The sequence below is a fragment of the Columba livia genome, chromosome 1 (genome assembly GCF_036013475.1).
Source record: "Columba livia isolate bColLiv1 breed racing homer chromosome 1, bColLiv1.pat.W.v2, whole genome shotgun sequence".
NCBI classification, from domain to species: domain Eukaryota; kingdom Metazoa; phylum Chordata; class Aves; order Columbiformes; family Columbidae; genus Columba; species Columba livia.
In genome coordinates this window covers 144550326-144571431 of record NC_088602.1, presented here as the reverse complement: position 1 = coordinate 144571431, position 21106 = coordinate 144550326, and the positions used below count along the sequence as shown (strand labels likewise).

Below are 21106 nucleotides of genomic sequence, written 5' to 3'. Positions count from 1 at the left end.
GGCCTCTGGCTGCTTTGAGCTACTGATGTGCTGGCTGACCTGCAGCATGGTGAGGTGAATAAAGGTCTGACTTGTTACAGCCTTTGCCTTAGAGGAGCGTAATAGAGTTTTTCATTTTCTACCCAACGCTCACAAACCCAACTGGATTGCAGAAAGTCCATCTGTATGACTGAGTTCAATTTAGCAGCTGGGCTCAAAAGTCACCAGGAGGAGGAAAAAACATTAACAAATCTCAGTTGTAAAAACCCTCACTTCTAGAAATCAGGCTTTAAAAAGCAAACAAGCAAGCAAGCAAACATCGAAACGCCATCTACGTGGTATTATTTGTAGTAACAAAACGGATAAACTACGCATGTGATACTATATTTATATCTATTCAGCGCTGGCTTTTCCTCACCTGGTTTGACTGATAATATGAGAAACTATGGGGGCTTCTTGGTGCAAAATCATTTTCAGTAATCCCCATGTTATAGACACGCTCTGGAACACTGGATGCACGGTGCAAACTGCCTGTAACCAAAGACTCATGTTAGTAAGATGTCAACAAAACATGATATTGTTATAAACGGTGATGTACTAGGGAAATGTCCCAATCTGCGCTGCCATTAATAGATATAAGCTGAAAATCAGATAGGTAAGTGATGGGAAGAGGTTTACATTCAGTGTATGACATTCAAAACATGATTAAGCAAAGCTTTCTGAGAACACAAGCTAGCTTTTCAGTTTCCTATTCATTTTTGCTTAAGACATATTTTTAACTTCTAGAAGCCTTGTTGTTCATTTAGCTATTTAATTAAAAATGTTTTAACATAGCAAGTTGATTTTTTAAATATCCCAGAAAATGACAGATTATTACGTACTGAGAGATGGTGTCACTGAACAGCTACTAAAAACACTTATTTTGCACAGTAACCACTTTGAATATATATGTATGATTTACACCAGAGGCCGACTATAGCATGCACAGTACACAAAATGAAAATATTGCAGCTGTAGCTTGTAGATGAGAAATATGGGTTGATGTGTGTACCTGTTACTGTGCACCCTAGAGAAGCAAGTTTCACAATGTACCACTGTAAACAAACAGCATACACTGAGTATAGACTGTTTGTTTTGTAGTTGTCTACCTCAACTGCTGATGTTTCTTCTCCCTTAGGTGCTAATTTAATAATAATCTATTGGAGCAAGTAATGCTTCACTAATCTTCTCAGTGCTTCACCCAAAGAGCATGAAGAGTCCATGAACAAATGCCATGGCGTATAGAGGCATGTGGCATAAGATGCTGTAAAGTAGGGTTGTTTAATGACACTTCAAATCTGCATCTGAAAGGTTCACTAATCCTACAAATAATGTAGAAGATGCACAGTGTATCTGCTCTGATTCTTTTTTTCTATGACCCACCTTTGAAAACAGAGCAGCGCATTGTGATTATTTCTTTCATTAAAACTGCATTCTTCTTTTAATTAAAAGCAAACAAACAAACAAACTTCAGGCTGTTTTTCTTTCACTGATAAAATACATTTTCAAAGAAAAGCTGCTTCTCTTTTTTTAAAGCAACAGATACTGCTGAAATAATTGTTCGTGAAATTCCCATGTTATTATGAGAATCTGCATATAGAAATATAAATAGCACAGGTTATAACACAGACAGGTTTAAAGAGGTGAAACAGAAGTTGAAAGCAAGATACACCTCAAATTGGTCATGAATGGGGTCAGTGTGTACTGCAGAAATTCAGTCTGAACAGATAACAGTGGTTAATAAAGAAGTTAATTTGCCATGAATTTTCAAAACAGCAGGTATTATGTGAGATACTACAGAAAAGAAATCTGAAGAAACAACCATTAACTGGGTCAAACTGATGAAGTCTCCACTTGTAGAAATATAAGAGTCCTATGCCCATGGGAATTCAGGTGCCAAAGACATGCAGGCAAGTGCCTGCTGTGATTTTTGAAGCACCTGGTGTATGTGGGCCAAATAGCTGAGGCTTTCAGTTCATGCAGCTGGATTCCAGGCCTCACTGGGTGCATGTGGGTATTCCTGAGAACTTCAGTGCTCCTGTATCCTTGAGCCTTAGTGTCTGTAGTTAGTAAAGGGCTTGATAAGAATGACAATAAGCAAGAGGCTCGTGCAACAAGAATAATTTACGAATGATTCTTATTAGCACATAGCGACTTGGCTAGGTCCAAATTTGTGTGCAATATCATATAGTATAATACAATACAGTATCAGACTGCAATAATTTGAGGCCTAATTCAATCATACTTTGCAGTTATTTTTGCTTATCATACTTATCATACTTCCCAATTCCTTCATTTTGGCCATGCAAGACAGATTTAAACACGTATTAGGCGATTTGTTAAGACACATTCACAGTAACTTTATATCATGAGAGTGCAATGATGCAGTTTGGTCAAGCTCATTATTTGGATTGTAATAATTCCTTAGTGACAGTACAAGGTTACCATATCCCAAGGGTTATCCAGGTACGTGAGAAAGCAGTAAGAGGAAACTGTTGCAGAAAAATCCTGACAGTATACAACCACATCCAAAACCCACAAATTCATATACATCTCTCATTTTTGTGATATCATTCCCATATCAATGTACTATTGCAGGTGCCAAACAAGACTCCATCTTAGCCTATCACCTGTGCCTGTTTTTTTAAAGATACACTTTATTAATTGCTACATATCAAAGTACTTCCATATAATAAACCTTTAAATACATATACATTTATGTTTCTTAGTAGCTATTATTTTTTGCCCACTTAATTTAACTACCAAGAAATTACTCTCAGCTATTTATGTACTTAGGGCACAAAGATCCTTTGAGCAAGTAATTTGTTTAAGTTTTAGCTAACTCTAAACTCCTTGTCTTTACTAAACAAATTAAAAAAAAAAAAAAAAGAGGATAAATAAAAAATAAATTAAAAATAACAAGGCTGTTCATGGACTACTGGAGGATAAACTACATATCTAACGGTTCTCTCTTTACAAAAGCAAAATGCAGTCAATCAGAAATTGTAACATGCAGTTATCTTCAAGTAGTCCTCTTTTTTTAGCCTTCAGTGTCCCTGTGAAAATATCCATCAGTAAATATTTTTCTCTTTCAGAGATAAACACAATATATGTTAGCTTATGGAATTTCATTTTGCATTTACAGTATCTTTTGTTTGCTTTTACCACATCTGCAGATTGTTTTGTCAGCACTTTATTTGTAGACTTATTAGGTAGACATAAAACTTGTGTCTTTTTACTGTGTGCTGTTTACTTGTGCCAAAAGCCAGTGTGTTAAAGGAAAGAGTAGTAATTGGAATGCTGTGCCTTTCCATTAGTTATGAGATGCAGAATATGTGACCTGATCAAAACTCGCCTCTGTCAGTAAGGCTTCCTTCAGCTTACTTCTACCTTACTCCAAAAACCTACATGTTTTTCACACCTCTCAGACTTGCTCAGTATTGCATATATCCAGAAATCATGAGGCAGTCCTTCTATAAGGGCTCAGTGTTCTGGTTTTAAAAAAAAATACCAATGAAAGCTTCTTTAAAAATTTTTACTGATACGATTAATATTTTCTAACTATGAGACTCAGTGCTTTAAGTCTCATAAAACCTCTCTCTTCAGAAAGTATGTACACAATTCACTTACTCATCCATAGGGGACAAATACTATTTGAAGAGGCCATAGGATACTGCATTTTGTTTCCAGCACCCAGTCAACAAAAGGCTGGGTTTTGTATGGGTCCTGTGTCATGTCTGTCAACCCATAAGGATATTCTGGAATACTCAGGCATTTCAGACAGCAGCAGACACCCATGTGTGGGCAGTTGAGTGGAACCGTTTATCACAGTCTCCCCTGTGCCCTGTCAGTTTGAACTAATGCAGCTCAGGAACGCTTTGGATGCAGGGAGTGCAGAAGGAGAACTAAGCCCCTCCACCCTTCTCCATGCCCAAAATAAAAGCTGTACAAAAATCACTTTATATCACAACAGTTATGACAAAATTTTGTATTTGAATGGTTCCCATGAAAGCCAAATTTTGGCTTAATCTCCACCCCACCCCACCCCCCCCTGCAGGCATCAGTGTAGCTCTACTCTACACATGGAAGTCTATAAAGGACTCTGATATTTTCATGCATCCTGAGTGCCCACCTGCTGATTATCCATTGTCCACTCTTGTTCAGGACAGGTGAGTGATTATATCCTCAAGAGGGACTTCTAAGTGTTCTGGAACTGTCATCTTTTAATCCTTTTTTATACTCCACCACTCACGATGGTTTGAGATGGTGACAGTTAAGAATGGCATATCAAAAGATTCACTGAAACACTTCAGCTAGAGATCAAAGAGCCTTCTTTTGGTCATGGTTCTTCACTCTGCCAGTATATGCCTCATCTCAAAGCATTTTTTTAAACATTTTTTTACTTTGTGCTGGTCAGTACATTTACACAAGTGCTCAAGTTTGAGAAAAAGATTTCTTCTGGGTCAGGAGGCTGAATTGAGGAATTTATTGAATCTCACAAAAAATGGAAGTTACTAACAAGGATTTTTCTGCTTCCTTTTACCATGAAGATATAAACAGAAATTCACTACAAAACAATTAATATGGTCAGAATTCTGCAAATTAGAAGGCTGAGGACAGAAAACTCTCCCAACCCCTAAAACAAGCTTCACAAAAAATACTACTAAGAATTTTAGAAATGAAGAAACCTGAAGAATAAATAAGCTCTGATTGGAACTGTCTTGTATCTTATGCTGTTGATTTGGAAAGCATGTAAGTTTTAATTCTATTTTTTATAAACACACCATGTTTATTAAACCCTGTGTTAGAGAAAGAATCTCTACACAGACAGCAGTTCATCAGGCTGCTTGTTTTTTTATGATCTATTACGCAGTTCTGCCCTCACTTTTTACAATGGAACTGATAAGGATGTACAGGATGTCCAGGAAAGTAGACTTTAGTCCAGGGCTTATACTAAAGAAACAGAAGCACCACAAATGAATTCAAAAAGCCAGTCAAATTCCAAACAGAACAAGCTCAGGGACAAGTGGACTCATAAACAGAATAAAGTGTATTATACACAAAATAAACAATACTGTTGCATCACATGTGAGCTGAGAAACACCAGTCATTAAGGTATATGCTTCTGAATGCTGTTTTCCTTTGATAAGACCCAACTGTCTACCATTCTATTTCCACCTATAAATAACATTCAGAAATTTGATACAGTTGCTTTAGTTGTTCAAAATTTTTCAGGGTAGTATAATCTTTAATTTATAAAGGTTCAGCAACTGATGAACTGGAAAAGTTGCAGCTGTTGTTAAACTACTGATTGAAAACCTTTTAATAACATTTGACAAAGTCTTAACAGGAGCTGGGGCAGTTTTTGACTTCAATGTTCTGGCAGTCGCTGGAATCCTCAAATATGAGGATGACCTGAATTTCTATTATAAAAAAGAAGAGGAAGTGTATCCTCAAAAAGGAGGTAAAAGGGTATAAACCAGCAAACAATATGGGGGTAAGAGGCAAAAAGATGTTTTTTTCCACTTAAAGGTGATGCTGAAGGCTAAGCAAACAGCTTTAATTTGAAGCTTTAAGGAGAAATTACGCTGCCTGACAGAGTCCCTGCAGCTTCAAAGATTCCAGTTCCAGCATAAAATGGGTGTGCACAGACAATACTGGGTAAGACCTTTACTGCTGCTGATTTTTCATACCCAGTGGTTATGCACTTGGCTAATTTTAGGCATGTATGTGGTGAACAGTCTGGTTAGATATGTGCTAAGTATCTTGCTGAACAGGGTCTGAAATACACTTGCAGATAGTGCAGTTGTATCATAGGAGCCTGCTCCTGCTCCATCTAAGTCTTCCCTGTGACACCAAACAATATGGCACCTCTGGTGAATATATCTAGAAAACTGCTGAAATTCAGAGAAAGTGAGGGTTTTTTTGCATGTAAAACAGTGCATATTTTTTTAAGGTACCCTACATGTAAGAATTCAGATGTTTCTTAAAGCACAGTCATATTTCAAGCAAGTCAATGAAGAAAGCACATTGGGATACACATGTCTATATACATATATATTTCTCAGGAAATGTATAAATATATGGAACAGATTCAGTTCTGTTTAATTTTTTGTGAGTTTTACAGTGGGATTAAAAAATGCAGGGTGAGTTGGGCACAAGAACACTTTTGAAAGAAGAAAAGTTCATTTTATGTATGAACAATCCATGTAACAGATATGACATTTGCCACTCCTGATCCAGAAGATTAAAAGTTTTGGTGTTTCAGAAATGCAAAGGGCTCAAACACTTGACCTTTAGAAAAATAAAGCAAACCAAGACAACTATCCCCAAATCCATCAGGTTTGTTAATATATTCCAGAGAAGTTGAGTTAGAAGGATGGAAACTTTGTCTTCATAGTGTTTTATCTGTGGTTTATAGACATAATCTCAGGTTCATGACACCATCTCATTAACTATTGCTTAAAAAGCTTTTCCCATGCTCTCTATTGAGAGAAAAAGAAATCAAGTCACTTTAAAAGTGTTTAGAAACCTAATTTAAAAGAGAGCTGCTAAACTAAGAACTCGCATGTGTAGCTTTACTCTGCATAGCTGTGTATATCTGTCTACGCAATGCGTTTACCTAATTTTTCTGAGCAGAATATGTCCATATCTGCACTTTATGCATTTTTGCCGTTAGGTGCTTTTCATATGAAAACCAGATGAAGTACAAGGAAACATTCCTCTTCTTGACAAGACAGATGAACGAAGCATAGTTAGAAATTTAAAGACCTCTGGCTCACAGCATTTTGCAAATGAGAGGTAACAGCTTCTTTAATGACAACTGAGCAACAGGGCATATAGCCAGTAAGTTAACTGTATCTTCCTATTTAAAAACAGGATTGAAGATTTCACAGTAAGGGTTGCCTTTTCTTTATTTATTTATCTATTTATTTTTAAATTTCACTTTGAAAACAACACATCTCTTCACTGTTAATGGTTAAGACTAAACTCCTCAAGCAGCTTGCCTTTAACCCTCAGCACCTGGCAAAGTCATCCTTTGGGTGCCTGACACTGCAAAAGGCACAACTGTGCGAACCTTACTGGCGGATCTGGCTTTCTGGCTACAAGATCTTAGAAGTAAGGATTGAGTGACTTCAAACTGTGTTGTGCACATCAAAGAAAGAGGTAAATACAAGTCTGGTAGCATTATTATTCCATGTTTTCCCTTCGCGTCATACCTAGAGTTACTTTTCCAAACCTTTTTTGTTGTTGTTTTGTTTGTTTGGGGTTTTTTTTGCTTTTGTTTTGTTTTTTAAATTTCTGCTTGAAACAAGGAAAGACATTCCTCTGTTTCCTCCCATTTTATTTTGCAAACGGGGTAAAGCTAAGGTATTAAAGTAAGTACAGTAAGCGGTTGCTGGATTAGGAGAATTTCGGCTCCATTCTTCCTTCGGGCAGTGGTGAACCGAGAGCAGCCCCCGCCACTCACGCATATTACGGCGTCTGGGAAGGAAAAACTTTTGACCCACTTGGGTGGGAAAAAAGAAGAAAGACGCCACAGAACCACGATTTTATGCCAAATCCCGTGGAGGCCGATGACCTGCACCGCGGCTGCCCTGAGCGGCCCAGGGCCGAGGAAACTGCGGTGACGGCTGCGGCCGCCGGGGGCCAGATCGGGTGTCGCCCCGCAGCCCCTTCCCCTGCTCCCGAAACCGCCACCGACACCACCAGGCAGTACCGAGGGGCGCAGGGCCGAGCCCGGCACCGGGGCGGGCACTCACCGTTGTGCAGCGAGCCCCGGCTCTTCCTGGCCAGAGTCTGCTGGACCTGCCGCTGGATGCGCAGCACCTTCTCCTCCCCGGCCCGGCCGCCCGAGAGCTTGAGCCTGGCCTCGGAGGGCAGAGCCAGGCTGGAGCTGTCCAGCTCCCCCAGGATCTGCTGGCCCAGCACGGTGCGGATGTAGCCCTGCTCGGCGGCGGGGCCGCGGTCGGCCATGGACACAGCCGGGCACGGCGCGGCTCCGCTCCGATAACCTGTTGCGCCTCCGCCGCCGCTGGCTCCCCAGCACCAGGACTCAGCCGCCGAGGGCCTGGCCGAGCCGCGCCCAGCGCCCAGCACCACCCCGGGCTCTGCCCCGCCCGCCGCACAGGTGCCAGGCACGGCCCGCACCCCCGTCCCGCCCGCCGCGGCCGCCCGGGGCGGGGTAGGGCAGGGCCGGGCCTCCCCCTCCCCGCTCTCCCCGTCTCCGCCCCGCCCCGTCCTTTTCCGCCGGGGTGAAGGGTCTCCCGCAGCGGTTCTGCCCGGCCCAGCCCGGCCCGGCCCGGCCCAGCCCAGCCCAGCCCAGCCCAGCCCTGCCCTGCCCTTGCCAGTGAGGCGCGGCGGCTACCTCAGGTGAGCACCTGCCCCGGGCGAGAAGCCGCCGCCTCAGGCAGCCGCCTCCCGTCCCCGTCCTCTCCGTGCGCAGAAACCCCTGTGCAACCCCCGTCGTGAGGACGGGGCTGCGCAGCCGGGACCGAGAAGAAACTTCTTCACAGTGAGGGTAACAGAGCACTGGAACCGGCCGCCCAGGGGGGTCGTGGAGTCTCCTTCTCTGGAGACATTCAAAATCCACCTGGATGCCTTCCCGTGTAACCTCATCCAGGTGTTCCTGCTGCGGCGGGGGGATTGGAGGAGATGATCTTTTGAGGTTCCTTCTAATCCCTAACATTTTGTGATTCTATGTGGACTCCCGGGCGGATCTGTGGCGCCGTGTCCCGCACCCGCGTTCCTGTGGCACACGTAACCCCCGCCGGAACAAACACATGCACACGTTTTAAAAATATAAATATGCTCTGTCCGCATGCGTTTTCCCTTGCAGATCCTTTTGCATTACGTTATATATTTTAGGTACGTCTATATTTTACACACAGCTGCATTTTGTGCACACGTACCTAAGTTTCAATCTAGAAATAAAATATGCGAAACTGCTGACAGTAGTTTCACCCCTTGCTGTGAAGATCAAAGTTTCGGGCGGGGCTGTGTTAGGGGGCTGAAGGGTTGTTGGTTTGGGAGATTTTCCTGCTCTCTAGGGTTTTTTTTTTCAGGCTGTCCTGAGGATTTGCAGAGAGAGGAATTGAAGTCGCCTTTTCTCCGTTTCCTTGTAAAGAGTTGGTGAGGAAATTGTGCAATTAAGGGCTGAAAAAAACCCCCAGACTGGTTCTGCCCTTGCAAGGGTCTGTCTGCACGGTCGTTAACTGGCTCCTCACACACCGAAATACAGCTCAGTGGATGTGAGCCAGAGGAAGGTTGAAGTTCTCACACTATCTCAGGACACAGTTTGGAGTTACTGTTTAAACACTCTATCCATGGTGGGTTAAAAGAAGGAGGAAAAAAGGGACATGCAATGTCTTGGGGAAAAGAAAATGCAGGCGTTAGAAAAAAAAGTAGGTGATCCAGAGTTGCACGATTTAAAACAAACAAATGATCAAACAAATGAACAAACCAAACAAAACCAAACCACTCCAAAAAAAAATAACCCCAAAAAAACCTACCAAACTAAATGTAGGTATTTTAGTGGAAAAACTGATGTTTCGTAAAAGGAAATGAAAACTAATGTGACATTTAACTTCATGTGTTGCTATTCCAGAGACACGCTGGGACTTATTTTATTTTATTTTATTTTTTTTTTTTTTACCAGAACTCCAGAGGTGGCTGGGGCAAAACTGGGGCAATCCTTGTCTTAGGGTATACCATAGTGTAAGAAACAGGGGCACCTTCTTTATTCTCCATGCTGAAGAGTCCACAGTCCCTTTGCCCCTGATTTACTCCTTGTCTCTCTTCCTTTTTTTTTTTTTTTTTTTTTTTTCTCCTTTAGGTGGTGGAAGGACCTCTGGCCTTTCTCATCACTTGGTCTGGCTAATGTCATCCCCTTTTGTTCTAATGTGCCATATCACAAGAGAGGTCACATTAGTGATATGTGAAAACATTTTCACTGGTGAAGAGAAATGGAGTGACATGCTCCTTCCTTTTAGATGGGGAAAGGTTATGTATGGGAGCAGAAAGGTTGGAGATAACCTCTGGGGGTACCAGCTGGGAAGGAGCAGGAATTTGTGGAGAGGAGAAAGTGGGAGATATGTGGCAGAACTACGGGAAGCAGGGGGAAAATGTAGCAGAAAAGTGGAAGGATAAAAACCCCAAAGAGTGGGCAGGATAAGGCAGGAAAAACAATGGGGAAGACACATCACAGCTAGGAAGGAATGTAAACTATGTTAGAAACTATGTTAGACCCTTTTGCTGACATACAGACAGTCACAAAAGCATTTCCAGTAAACAATAGATACTACAATCTCTGCACGTATGACTGAGGACTACTGAGGAGATTAGAAAATAGTCTAAAAAATGTGAAACATTTCCTGCCCTCCTCCTTTTCCCTGCCCTCTTCTCCATTCCTGAACTCCAGCACAAACATGAATTCTGTATAGTTTTTATACTCAAAACCAATTTGGTTTCATGCACAGAACACACCTGAAATGAATTCAGGATTTAGAAAATACTCTCGTTAGAGAGTATCCTCAGATACCACTGACACCACATATAGGTTTACAAGCTCTTGACACATTGGCATTGTCTCCATTGGAAGAGCTGTTGAATTGTTATTAACTTTATTTTGCAAGTATGTACATTTATTTGTGCTTGTGAGATCTGTGGCAAAAGATATCACAGTTTGCTCTGGGATTTAAAATATTTAATGAGATTTCTGAGATAAATTTCTCTCCTTGTAACTAGGAATGCTGACTGGAAAGTTTGAGGGGTGGGGGGAGGGGAGAGACAAAGAATTTTGTGTGCACAGCAATTCAGACAATGCTTAGCCAAGATCTGAAATAGAAATGAATTAAGGCTTTCTATTACCTGAAGAAAATAAGAAAATATCATGTAACTGATTGCCCTATCAATAGCAGTTCCTTGAAGCTGATTTACGTTGGATTAACACCTCTTCTCAACTGAATTGGGAAAAATTCTGTGTCTTTTGAGAGGGAAATATTTTACCAGTGCGATTTGAGGATGCAAAGCAACATAGCTGGGATTATCCCTGAAAGGGTTGCAACTTGTGATAGATGATTGCTCCTTAGATTTTTGTAAAAGATATCTAATTATGATGTATGTAGTGACTAAGGGATGAGGAATCACATGCAGAAACATTTGCTTTCTGTCCAGTGTCTGATGCAGTCAAGCAGACCAGAAAACCAGATATTTCTTTGTAACACTTATTTCCTATTCTGACCAGATGTGCTTGGTCTGAATGGTGCAACCTTTCTCCATCAGAAGTTCTTCACAAATAATGTTTATATTAAAATTGCGGTAGTTAGTCCTTTCACTCTTCTTTCCCTTCCTCCCACCCCTCTCTCTGTGTTAGAACTTACAGAACAAGCTGGGTTTGTACCTTGGAAACAGATTATTTTCAGCTCCAGGAACCTTAGAGGAAATGGATGTAGGTATGAACACTGAGTAGTTCAGTCTAAATGTGAAGCAGCTCGCCAACGAGGGCTTAATCTTAAATACACACAACATTATTCCTAAGTTTATCTCTAGGACAACATGGAAAATGAAGTGCCGTTAAGTGCCGTTCAGTCAAGGCTTTTTTTTTTTAATCAATATTTTGGATCCCGTGGTTGAATGTGTTACGTGCAAATGCCGGTTGATCAGGAATAGCCGGACCGTTTTCGTATCTGTCTTTTTCTTTCTGCTTTCCTTGGAGTCACCCCGCCGAGGGGAGGGGAGGGAGAGGTGACACTGCCACCGCGCGTTCCCCTGCCGGAACGGCAGAACCAGCCCTGCTCCCTGGCGCTGTTCCCTAGGAAGGGAAAACATGCGAAGCAGACTTGGAGAGTCTCCGGGAAGGAGTTAACTCCATGCTTAAACATCCCAGATCGGTATTTTATTGCAACTTGGTCTGTCACAGGAGATAAGAATGAAGTTTGATCCATCTGGCTTTTGCACCAGGCACTGGTATCCTGTATTTTCTCACAGTAACATATACATTTATTTCATCCCAGCCTCATTTTTGGAAGCAGAGAAACAGAAAATCATCTGTTCTGGCCGGTGAGATAAATTATAGCAAAGACTTTTTTTTTTTTTTTTTTTTTTTTTTTTTTTAAAGACACCTACATGAAAAACGCTGCTCTTGCATTGGTAAAATGACCATGATAAGAGTTCCCTGCCTGGCAGAGATGTGGCAATAAAAGCAGTACAAGCTGCGACTGGGTCTCTCTAACTGACCTCGACAGAGTTCAAGGGAGTGGCAAATTGCCTGAGAAAATAAAACACACACACATACACAAAAGATAACAATGATCCTCATTGAAACTTCAGAAACCTTCAGTCACTTTGATGAGGTAAGTGTGCAGCTACCTGTTTTGGAAATCCAGTAGCCTAGAGCTGGGTAAATGTCCTGACTTGAGAAATGTCATAACAGAACTGCCATGTGGCTGTGAGCTTCACTTTATGTCTTAAGGGAGCCAAGGGCTGCAGGAATTCAGGATGATCCTGAAACTGCAGGTAACAGTGGCTCCCCAGGCCTATGGCTTTTTTGTTATGCAGTAGGACAGGACTGACTTGCATCCTGACCTGGGTGATAAAATAATGTTCATTTCATCAGTCTTGCCTCAGTTTGTTTTTTCTTGCAGGTGGAGGTTTTGGTTTTCTAGCCTACCGATACCAGGGTGGCAGCTGATGTTGTAGCCCTCAGGTAAAATCTGCTCTTGAATCACTGACTGTTGAACAATTTGCATGCTGTCACCACCACACAGAAACTTCATCTAGTGGGAAAGGGATGTTACTGCTAGAGATCTGTGAGATGTCTACATTGGGATGCATTCAACAAGGGCATAGTTTTGGATGCTATGCCCAGCACAAGTTGTGGGGTTGGATCATGCTCTGATACACAAAGCAGGTAGAGCCATCTCTAAGGGATGTGGTTATGTGTGGCTGCCCTTGTGTACGATGACATCTGTTCTTTGTGATGGTGTAAAAATGTTTTGACACAGTGGATGAGACAGCAGGACCTGAGATACGGTTTTTAACATGCCTGACTATGAATCACCTCTGTGGAGGTTCCCCAGCCAAGGCCAGGCTGATTTTACTTGTTAGTGGGCTCCTCTTCGCACAGCGGGTAGGGGAGAGCCTGGTTGTACAGCTCCATTGGGAAGATATTTTTCAGTGAGCAAGAGCAGAGGCAGCAGGGTTAGTCTAGATTTTCCACCTCCCTTTGTGTTCAGCAGGACCAGCTGCACCCTGTGAACTGGGGCAGCAACTTTTGGGGGAAGGTGATGAAGCCTGTTCTGTCTTAGCCAGTCAACATCTTGGGGATAACATTCGCTTGACTGTTCTCTTTTAAAACAGTTTATCACAGCTGGCCCAAGGCTTGCTAGCAATGCCGGCAAAACTGAGCAGCAGGGAAGAATGGGCAAAATTGGTGATGCTGCATTTAGGCATTGATAAAGTAACAGCACAGTCTGTCCATGTGTTGGACTGTTTGTTGTCAGAGTACCTGCTGCCCTAGCCCACTGCCCATGCCCAAGGCTTGCTCTCCTGTCCCCATTTCTTTTCGTTTCTTTTATTTCCAGCATCCTGTGCTCTGTTTTATCCTGCCATTCTTAGTCTGTCTCTTTAGAGTCTTGTGCTCTGCATCTATCAGTTCTGGTGTCATCTGAGTGCTAGGGAGACAGCCAGGAAAGATGTAGGAAGACATTCAAATGTTCTTATCAGATGCTATGCTAAAAAGAGCAACAATGTAATGTGAATTGTTTGCAAGGTTTGGAATGAAAGGAATGAAGCAGAGCTAATTTCAGTAAGCTGTGATCAGTGCTCTGAGTAACACGCTTATTCAGTTGTCTTAGATAGTGGTTGTTTTCCCATGCATTAGCATTTTGGTGACTGTAGTAAAAGAACATGTTGTATTTGTAGGCGGAGGTATGAATGCTTTTAAATTTTGACACAGGAGCACAATACCAGTGTTTATTTGAGTTGTTATTGCATGAAGTATCACCTAGAGGCTCTGAATTTTATCAGGGCTCTCTTTTGGTGGGGGCTATATAAGAGAGATTTTTGTCTTCACCTTGTGCTACAAATAAACAATACATCCAAATGACTGATGTCTCACCTTCATATACAAGTCAGGGATGGAGGAATTAAATGGTATTCCTGAAGAAATGTGGTAACCCAGAAAAAGAAAACCATTTTGTATTTTTTTGGCTCCTAATTCTGAGATGTAGGACGTGAGGTTACCGAGGACATAGTAGAGCAACGTTTTAAAACTATCTTCTTTCTAGTGTTAGTAGAAAGGTTTTTAGTGGTCATATTTCCCCCATCAAAACATCTTTTGAGATGCTAAAATTTTGTGCATTTTTTAAAAATAAGACCTGTAAATACCCCCCCCCCCCGCCCCTGAAAAATAGAATCATTAGGTTGGTACAAAAGTAACTGCGGTTTTTGCATTGTTGAAATCTGCTGTTTGATATTGGAATATGTTCTTAAATCAATGTGTTTATGTTATACATCATTTTAATGCTCTTTTCTCACTTTATTTTTTCGCTACTGGCTTATTACTTGCTGTTTCTTTTATGTTTAGTTTAGACTATGGAAATGATGTTAGACAAAAAGCAAATTCAAGTGATTTTCTTATTCAAGTTCAAAATGGGTCATAAAGCAGTGAAAACAACTTGCAACATCAACAACATTGATTAGTTTCATTAAAATATCCTAATATCTTTTGCTATTATGTTTTGTGAAGTTGTAGAAAACAGGGCTGAAGGGACTTGAAGAGGACATCTGCTAATTTTCTGCTGTAAAGGAGAATTACCTATATCTAAAATATCACAAATATCAGACTAATTAGTTTTTAAAATGTTATTTAATGCAGGATGGGAAGCCACTTCTAAATCACCCTGTTTTTCCACAACCTGAAGATGCACACATGAGGGATCTGTTATAATAAACTCACTTGAATAATGCCAGATTAATGCATCCAAACCAGTCACCATAAGAAAATGACAGAATGCACTAAAACATTCAGGAGATTAAGTTGGAAGAAGACCAAAGTGTACATGCATATTCATTCTGCGTTGGATCCTTGACTACTCTTTAACAGCTTTGTGCACAAAACAGTCACAAACCTGGCTGGCCTGTTTCCCTGGGAGAGGAAAATCTCAGTGAGGCTCCAGTTACCAGAATAGTTTATAAGCAATCTGTGTGTAACACCAGCAGGTCCAGCTGGCGAGCTGCTCTGTAAACACAATGATTTCCTTGATTTCCTACTGGGCTTTTTTTCTTTGTTTTTGTTGTTTGTTTGTTTGTTTGTTTTTTGGTTAAGAACTCAGAGTAGTTAACTTTTCCTGGGCACATTTTTCATAGTAATTTATCATGGGTGAGCCAGGTCAGGAAAAGTACAGTCCAACCTTATCCTTGCTCAAAATAAATGCAACTAGTTCTACAGTATAAACAACTGCCTTGTTCTCCATACTTTTATATTTATATATATATGTGTGTGTGTGTGTTTAGGTTTTGTTGTTAGCATAGACAGTGTTGTGTATAATACAGAGCAAAAGTTCATACTCTAGGCAATTTCAGTACAGTTTAGCAAGTGCCATAAGAACATAAAAATGTTTGTCCTGGATTAGACCAAAGATCCAGGTAGCCTACCATGCTGTCATGGTGGCCAACAGTGAATGCCTACTACCAAACCAGAACAAATGTGGAATAGCACTCCCCTAGTATTCTTCTGCAGCTTATAGCAATGTACAGCTCAGGGATGTCTTTAGTCACAGGCAGTACCTTTGTGTTTAATTGTCTTTAATGATTTTCCTTCCATGAATTTGAATAATGCCTTATTGCATCACTATTGCCCTTTTGTAATGAGTTGTACAGCTTGATTATAGAGTATGAGAAGATATATTCCCTTTTGTGGTTTTGAATATGCTAGATGAAAATTTAACTCGATGTCATTTATTTTTGGTATTATGAAAAACAAGGGAGTAAGAGTTTCTTATTCATCCTCTCTGTGCTACTGATTATACAGTTCAGTATTATGTTCCTCTGCAATTGGTTTTCCAGGCTGAAAAGTCCTAACCTTTTAATCGTTCTCTGCCTTGGATTTATACACCTTGGATTTATACAGTGGTACATTAATTACTTCATGTTTTCTTCCTATTCTGCACCTCATAATTCCTTTATGTTCTGTCAGCTTTTTTTGACTGCTTCTAAGTTGGTGTTTTGAAGTTAAAGACCAGTGCAGAGGATTCTTTATTTGGCCTGCACACTTCCTACAAGGATGTTTAATATAACATTTTAGTTACTATTACAGAGTTAGTCCTTGATAGTAACATTGTAACACAAGCCAAAAACAACACTGGGAAGTGAGTCAAAACCAGACTCTCCCCTTTAAATGGCCTGTCTAGTTTAGCCATGAAACATTCATGTACAGTGTCTAAAAATACTCCAGTGTGACATTTAACTCTACATAAGAGTAATTAAATTCTCCTATTATTATGGTATTTCCAGTCCCGGCAGACTCTCTGAATCTGATTTTTTCCTAGCTTGTCACTATTGTTAACTGTCCTTATCTCGACTGGATTGGTGGTAATGTATGCACTTTGCCTTGAGAGCTGCTTTTAAATATTTTGCCTTAAATTTCTGTAGGATCTCTGAGATTTTGTGGTTGGACATCCAACCACTGCTATAGTTCTGGTGGTCTCACAAGTTGTCCATGATGCTGTAGAATACACATCAACTTTAACTAGGAAGATAAAGTGTATAAACACACATAAAACCACATAGTCTTAATTTGTGAAAAAGAGCCATGGTTCAAAAGGAACTAAATCAAAATATTCAAGAGAAACACAGCCCTTACGTGTAGAGTAAACAATGGAAGAAAACCAAAGTTGAATTGCTTGCTGTGTTCTGAAGACTGCAAAATGTTTTACATGTATTCATGAACTAAACTTGACAACATCACCAAAACAGAATATTTGGCAACTGGTTCCTTACGTACAGCCATCTGCAAAATGAAATGAAACTTTGGGGAATTTTCTACGAACATGCTCTAGCTGTGGCTTGATCAGTATAATCAGGCACGTTCACATTCTTCCTACCCTTTGCTTCTCTGTTGCATAACAAATTCATGTATATTTATCAGTACCACAGCATCTGCCATCTGTTAATCCAGGTGCTAGATCTAAACAGTAGAAGTTCTCTGTGCCAGTGGGCTGTTCCTTGCTATGTGCTATGTCTCTGAAGTTAAGTATCATTTTGATATTAACAGAAGATTTTAATATTGTTCCTTCCTTTGCAATTTTGTGAAATGTTTTAGATAAATTATAAAAATGTGTGCAGTTTCATTTTGGTCTCTGTAGTGTCCTGTTTCATTTTTAGCTTAATGAAAACTGTAAGTATAGGAAGATTCTTGTTTTGTACACTTTAGATTACTCTGATATACTGTGCCAGCAGCCACTGGATTTCACTTCTTTTGGTCTGCCCCAGACAATAACTCCAAATGGGATATGAGAACTTTGTAAAGCACTTCCTAAAAATCAGAAGTAATCCAGCCAAATATCTCCCTGATGTGAAGCCACTGGCAGTAATGGAGATATAGCAATAACAAATATTGCCTTGACATCCACTAAATCTGTTCCATTTGGTTTTGTCAATACGTTTATGAATTTTTTTTAAATGAATCAGTCAGTCTCTCCATAACCTGAAACCAGGCTAGTTATGCTTATTCAAGCTGTACTTTTTCTGACACTGATGAAACACAATTGATCCCCAGACATGCTGTTGATGATAACTTATTTCCTGCTGCTGCAAAAAGCCAGTATCTCAATAGGCAATTTAAACTGGAATATTCAGCCGAAGAGCAGTCTAGGCAGACAAGGACATTTTTTGTCTAGATCTTAACTGGAAAAAAGGACTGCACACAGTTAAGCTGTGCCTGCCAGTTCCCAGGAATGCAGTTGTCTGTAATTGGGACGATCACTGCGGGCATATTCTGTTACTGACAGAGGTCTTCTGCCAGCCTCTCTTAAAGTCCTGCTGAAAGTTTTCCTCACTAGACCTGGATTTGTGTGTAGCCAGAGTTTGCAGTTTCTTCCCCAAACTCATTTTTTTAACATGGAAAGGACACCAAAGGCTACCAGTTATTAAATCAATGTTTCAATGGAAATATAAAATAATAAATCAGGGCATGAAAATTATTAAAGATGTTTTTATAGTTAAAACAGATGAAATATGATAAATGTCCATCCTGCCCACTCTGTTCCTTGCAGGTCTAGTTGTTTCCCCTTGTCCATCAGCTACCATTGAACAAACCCATACAGCCTCTTCTGGGCTGCTAAAGAAGTGTGTGTCTTTCATTACCTCTCAAGGTACCGTTTCATGCCACATCTCACATAGTTTGCTGCTGAAATGGTGATTCCCACTTTTTCCCTCACAGTCTCAATCAAATGGTCCTGTTTTTCCCTATGTGTTGGCTGTACCAGTAGTTTGGCCAGAGGGTAAAAAGGCTTACCTTGCTGCTGCTGGAAAACTAGGAATTTCTTTTTTGTTGAGTTAGTGTCATGTGAGGTTTGCAAATGAAGATGTAAGGAGTCATTAGAGAAGGAGTGTTGCTTTTACAAACTGGGGACCTGGCACCTGACCGCAGTGTGGGGGAGGACTGAGAGACATCAGACTACAAATCCGTAATGTTAAACAAAGTCTCTTCAAACTAATCCCAGAATGCAAACTGATTACTGTATTTAAAAAGTTAAGCTAGGGGAAAGGATAACCAAAGAGCCAGAAATCCATATTTTAAATGAATCATTAAGGGGAAGAGGTTTGTTAGAATTAGATGAATGAGATAGGTGAACTGAGACAGGTGTTGGGTAGTGTGTAAAGCCTTCAGTACCCAACCAATGGGAACTGGGGAGGGAACTTGCAGCTGGGATTAGGGTGACATAAGCAGGGGCTTTTTGGCCTGTTCTGTGTGCCTACACCTGGTTTTGCAAAATCATTAATACAATACGCTTTGCTGAGAGATCCTGCCTGAGCCTATTATGTTGGCAAGATGATAATTTCCTACAAAGGAGCAGAATCAAATCTTCTGGCAGTGGTAGGCAGGTAACTTGAAACTGCACAGCTGTGGCTCTGCTCCCTCTTGTGGGCTGCCCCTCACTACTCTTGGGAGTCTCTCAGTCTCTGTTACCACTTCATACCTTTTCCTGCTTTCACTCCAAAGAACTGAGTTTAACTCTGAGTGCAGTAGCCCAGATGGGATGGACCTTTGTTTCTTGGAAGATACCAAACAGGAGATAATACACTATATTGGAAGAAATTAAATAGATTCATCAAAAGTGTACAGGCATGCATATATGTAAAATGCATACATTACTGTATGCATTTTAAATGAAAAAGAAGACGAAAATCAGTGTTTGTGTAGAAACTGCAGACAGTTGGAAAACATGCATGAGTTACCTTCCATTAGCTTTCCTCTCACTACTGGGATCCATCACCAACAGCTTGTTTATTCCCTCCTGCCCTGGGTAATTTAGCTCCTCTTTCCTCCATCATATGGAGAAGTTTGAAAAAAGGCTCTGTATTCGCAGGATGTATGTTATGTTCCACCACTCTGAAACAAGATCTTGGAAATATTTCAGATCAAGAAAGTTGAATACTATTTATATAGAACTCTGGTGCTGTATCAGGTTTCTAGGATTGTTTTTTTCTTTGCCTTCTCTGACTGCACTTGTCAGCCACTTTTCCTACACATTGATATTACTTTTTAGAAATTATACAGCCTTCTAGCCTACTGAGAGGTAAATTAAAGAGCACTGAGATTTATTCACCAAATTGAATTTCCAATTAAAGTTACAATTGCTCACAGTATTGTTTATTTTCCTTTTACAAACTTAGAAAAAGACTACTTAGGAATATGGCTAATGACATTTTTATGGAGTTATAAGCAAATGTGCTTATATAATACTTCACTTCAAAATAACATGGAAACATTGCAATTAAGTTCTGTGAGACTCACCATACTCTCTAGTTCATTTTGTTTCTTTATATGTGGATAGGAGGCTTTATTCTCCTTCCCCATTTATATATAACTCCACTTGAGCACTTTAAGTAGCACTGCTATAATACTGTTGTCCAAAGAAATAGCAACAAAACGTGAGTGGAGATTGGATACCTGTTGAAATTTCTGCTGATGGTGAAGTAGAGTTCTGCTGGAGGAATACCCACAGAAAAAATCATCAGACACGGCAGACATGGCAGCAAGAGAAGAACTGACTCATGGTTGGCACTGCCTATTCTTTGTATCAACTGCACCTCTCACGCTCTTCATAAGACGAAAGAGGGCCAAGTTGAGAAGAGCCCAGACAAGGGTTAGAAGTCATCACCAAAAGATCAGTCAATAGGAATTCATTGCTTTCTTGTGAAGAGTATGTTTCATGACATCTGAAGCCCAGCTGAACCAAAGGCAGGAGGTGTTACACAGCTACCAGAATAAAAGTAGGAGGCAAGGTGCCCACAGAGGCTAGCTTTCAAGTTACTGGGTGGAATCCACATGGAAATATCTGATATGAGCAAAGAAAAGTTGTGTATGTTTAGGGGTATCTTAGGGGATGCCACCTGAAAACTACAGACAAGAGCTATTGATGTAGTCCTCATAAAGGAAGAAGAAGAAGATCATCATTGGCACTATCAGTGATGGTCAGGGTTCAAGGATTTTGCAGCTCCATATGTTCTGGAAAGGGACAGCTTTGCTTTGATGCCCTCTTTTTAACTGAGAAGCATATCAGCTTCTTGACTTCAAACAGGCAGTGTTTGTTCGGCAGGACCAAAGACCAGGAGGCAAGGAGGAGCTGTGGCTTACCTTGAGCAAGGTGGAATCTGCTTCCAGCATATAGACAAGGAAAGAGTGACATTTTCTGGTCCCATCAAGAGGAAAGTAGCTAGGAAAGGAAGGAAGGAAGGAAGGAAGGAAGGAAGGAAGGAAGGAAGGAAGGAAGGAAGGAAGGAAGGAAGGAAGGAAAAAGAAAGAGAGAAAGAGAAAGAGAGAAGGAAAGAAGGAAAGAAAGAAGGAAAGAGAAAAAAGAAA

At 40.7% G+C, this 21106-nt stretch overlaps 1 protein-coding gene and 1 long non-coding RNA gene across 2 annotated transcripts in view; one reads left to right on the top strand and one right to left on the bottom strand.

Annotated features, from left to right (window-relative positions):
• Positions 1 to 8192, bottom strand: part of PKP2 (plakophilin 2) — a 49128-nt gene extending 40936 nt beyond the window's left edge. The window contains exons 1-2 of the mRNA XM_065034745.1: positions 7782 to 8192; positions 398 to 510 (exon numbers count right to left, since the gene is read on the bottom strand). Coding sequence (XP_064890817.1) covers positions 398 to 510; positions 7782 to 7995 — 327 coding nt within the window. The 5' untranslated portion in view covers positions 7996 to 8192. The remainder of the gene's footprint in view (positions 1 to 397; positions 511 to 7781) is intronic.
• Positions 8193 to 8345: 153 nt separating this feature from the next.
• Positions 8346 to 21016, top strand: LOC110359280 (uncharacterized). The gene is made up of 3 exons (XR_002414340.2): positions 8346 to 12371; positions 12663 to 12724; positions 14897 to 21016. It is a non-coding gene; the product is annotated as an uncharacterized LOC110359280 (long non-coding RNA).
• Positions 21017 to 21106: the final 90 nt, after the last annotated feature.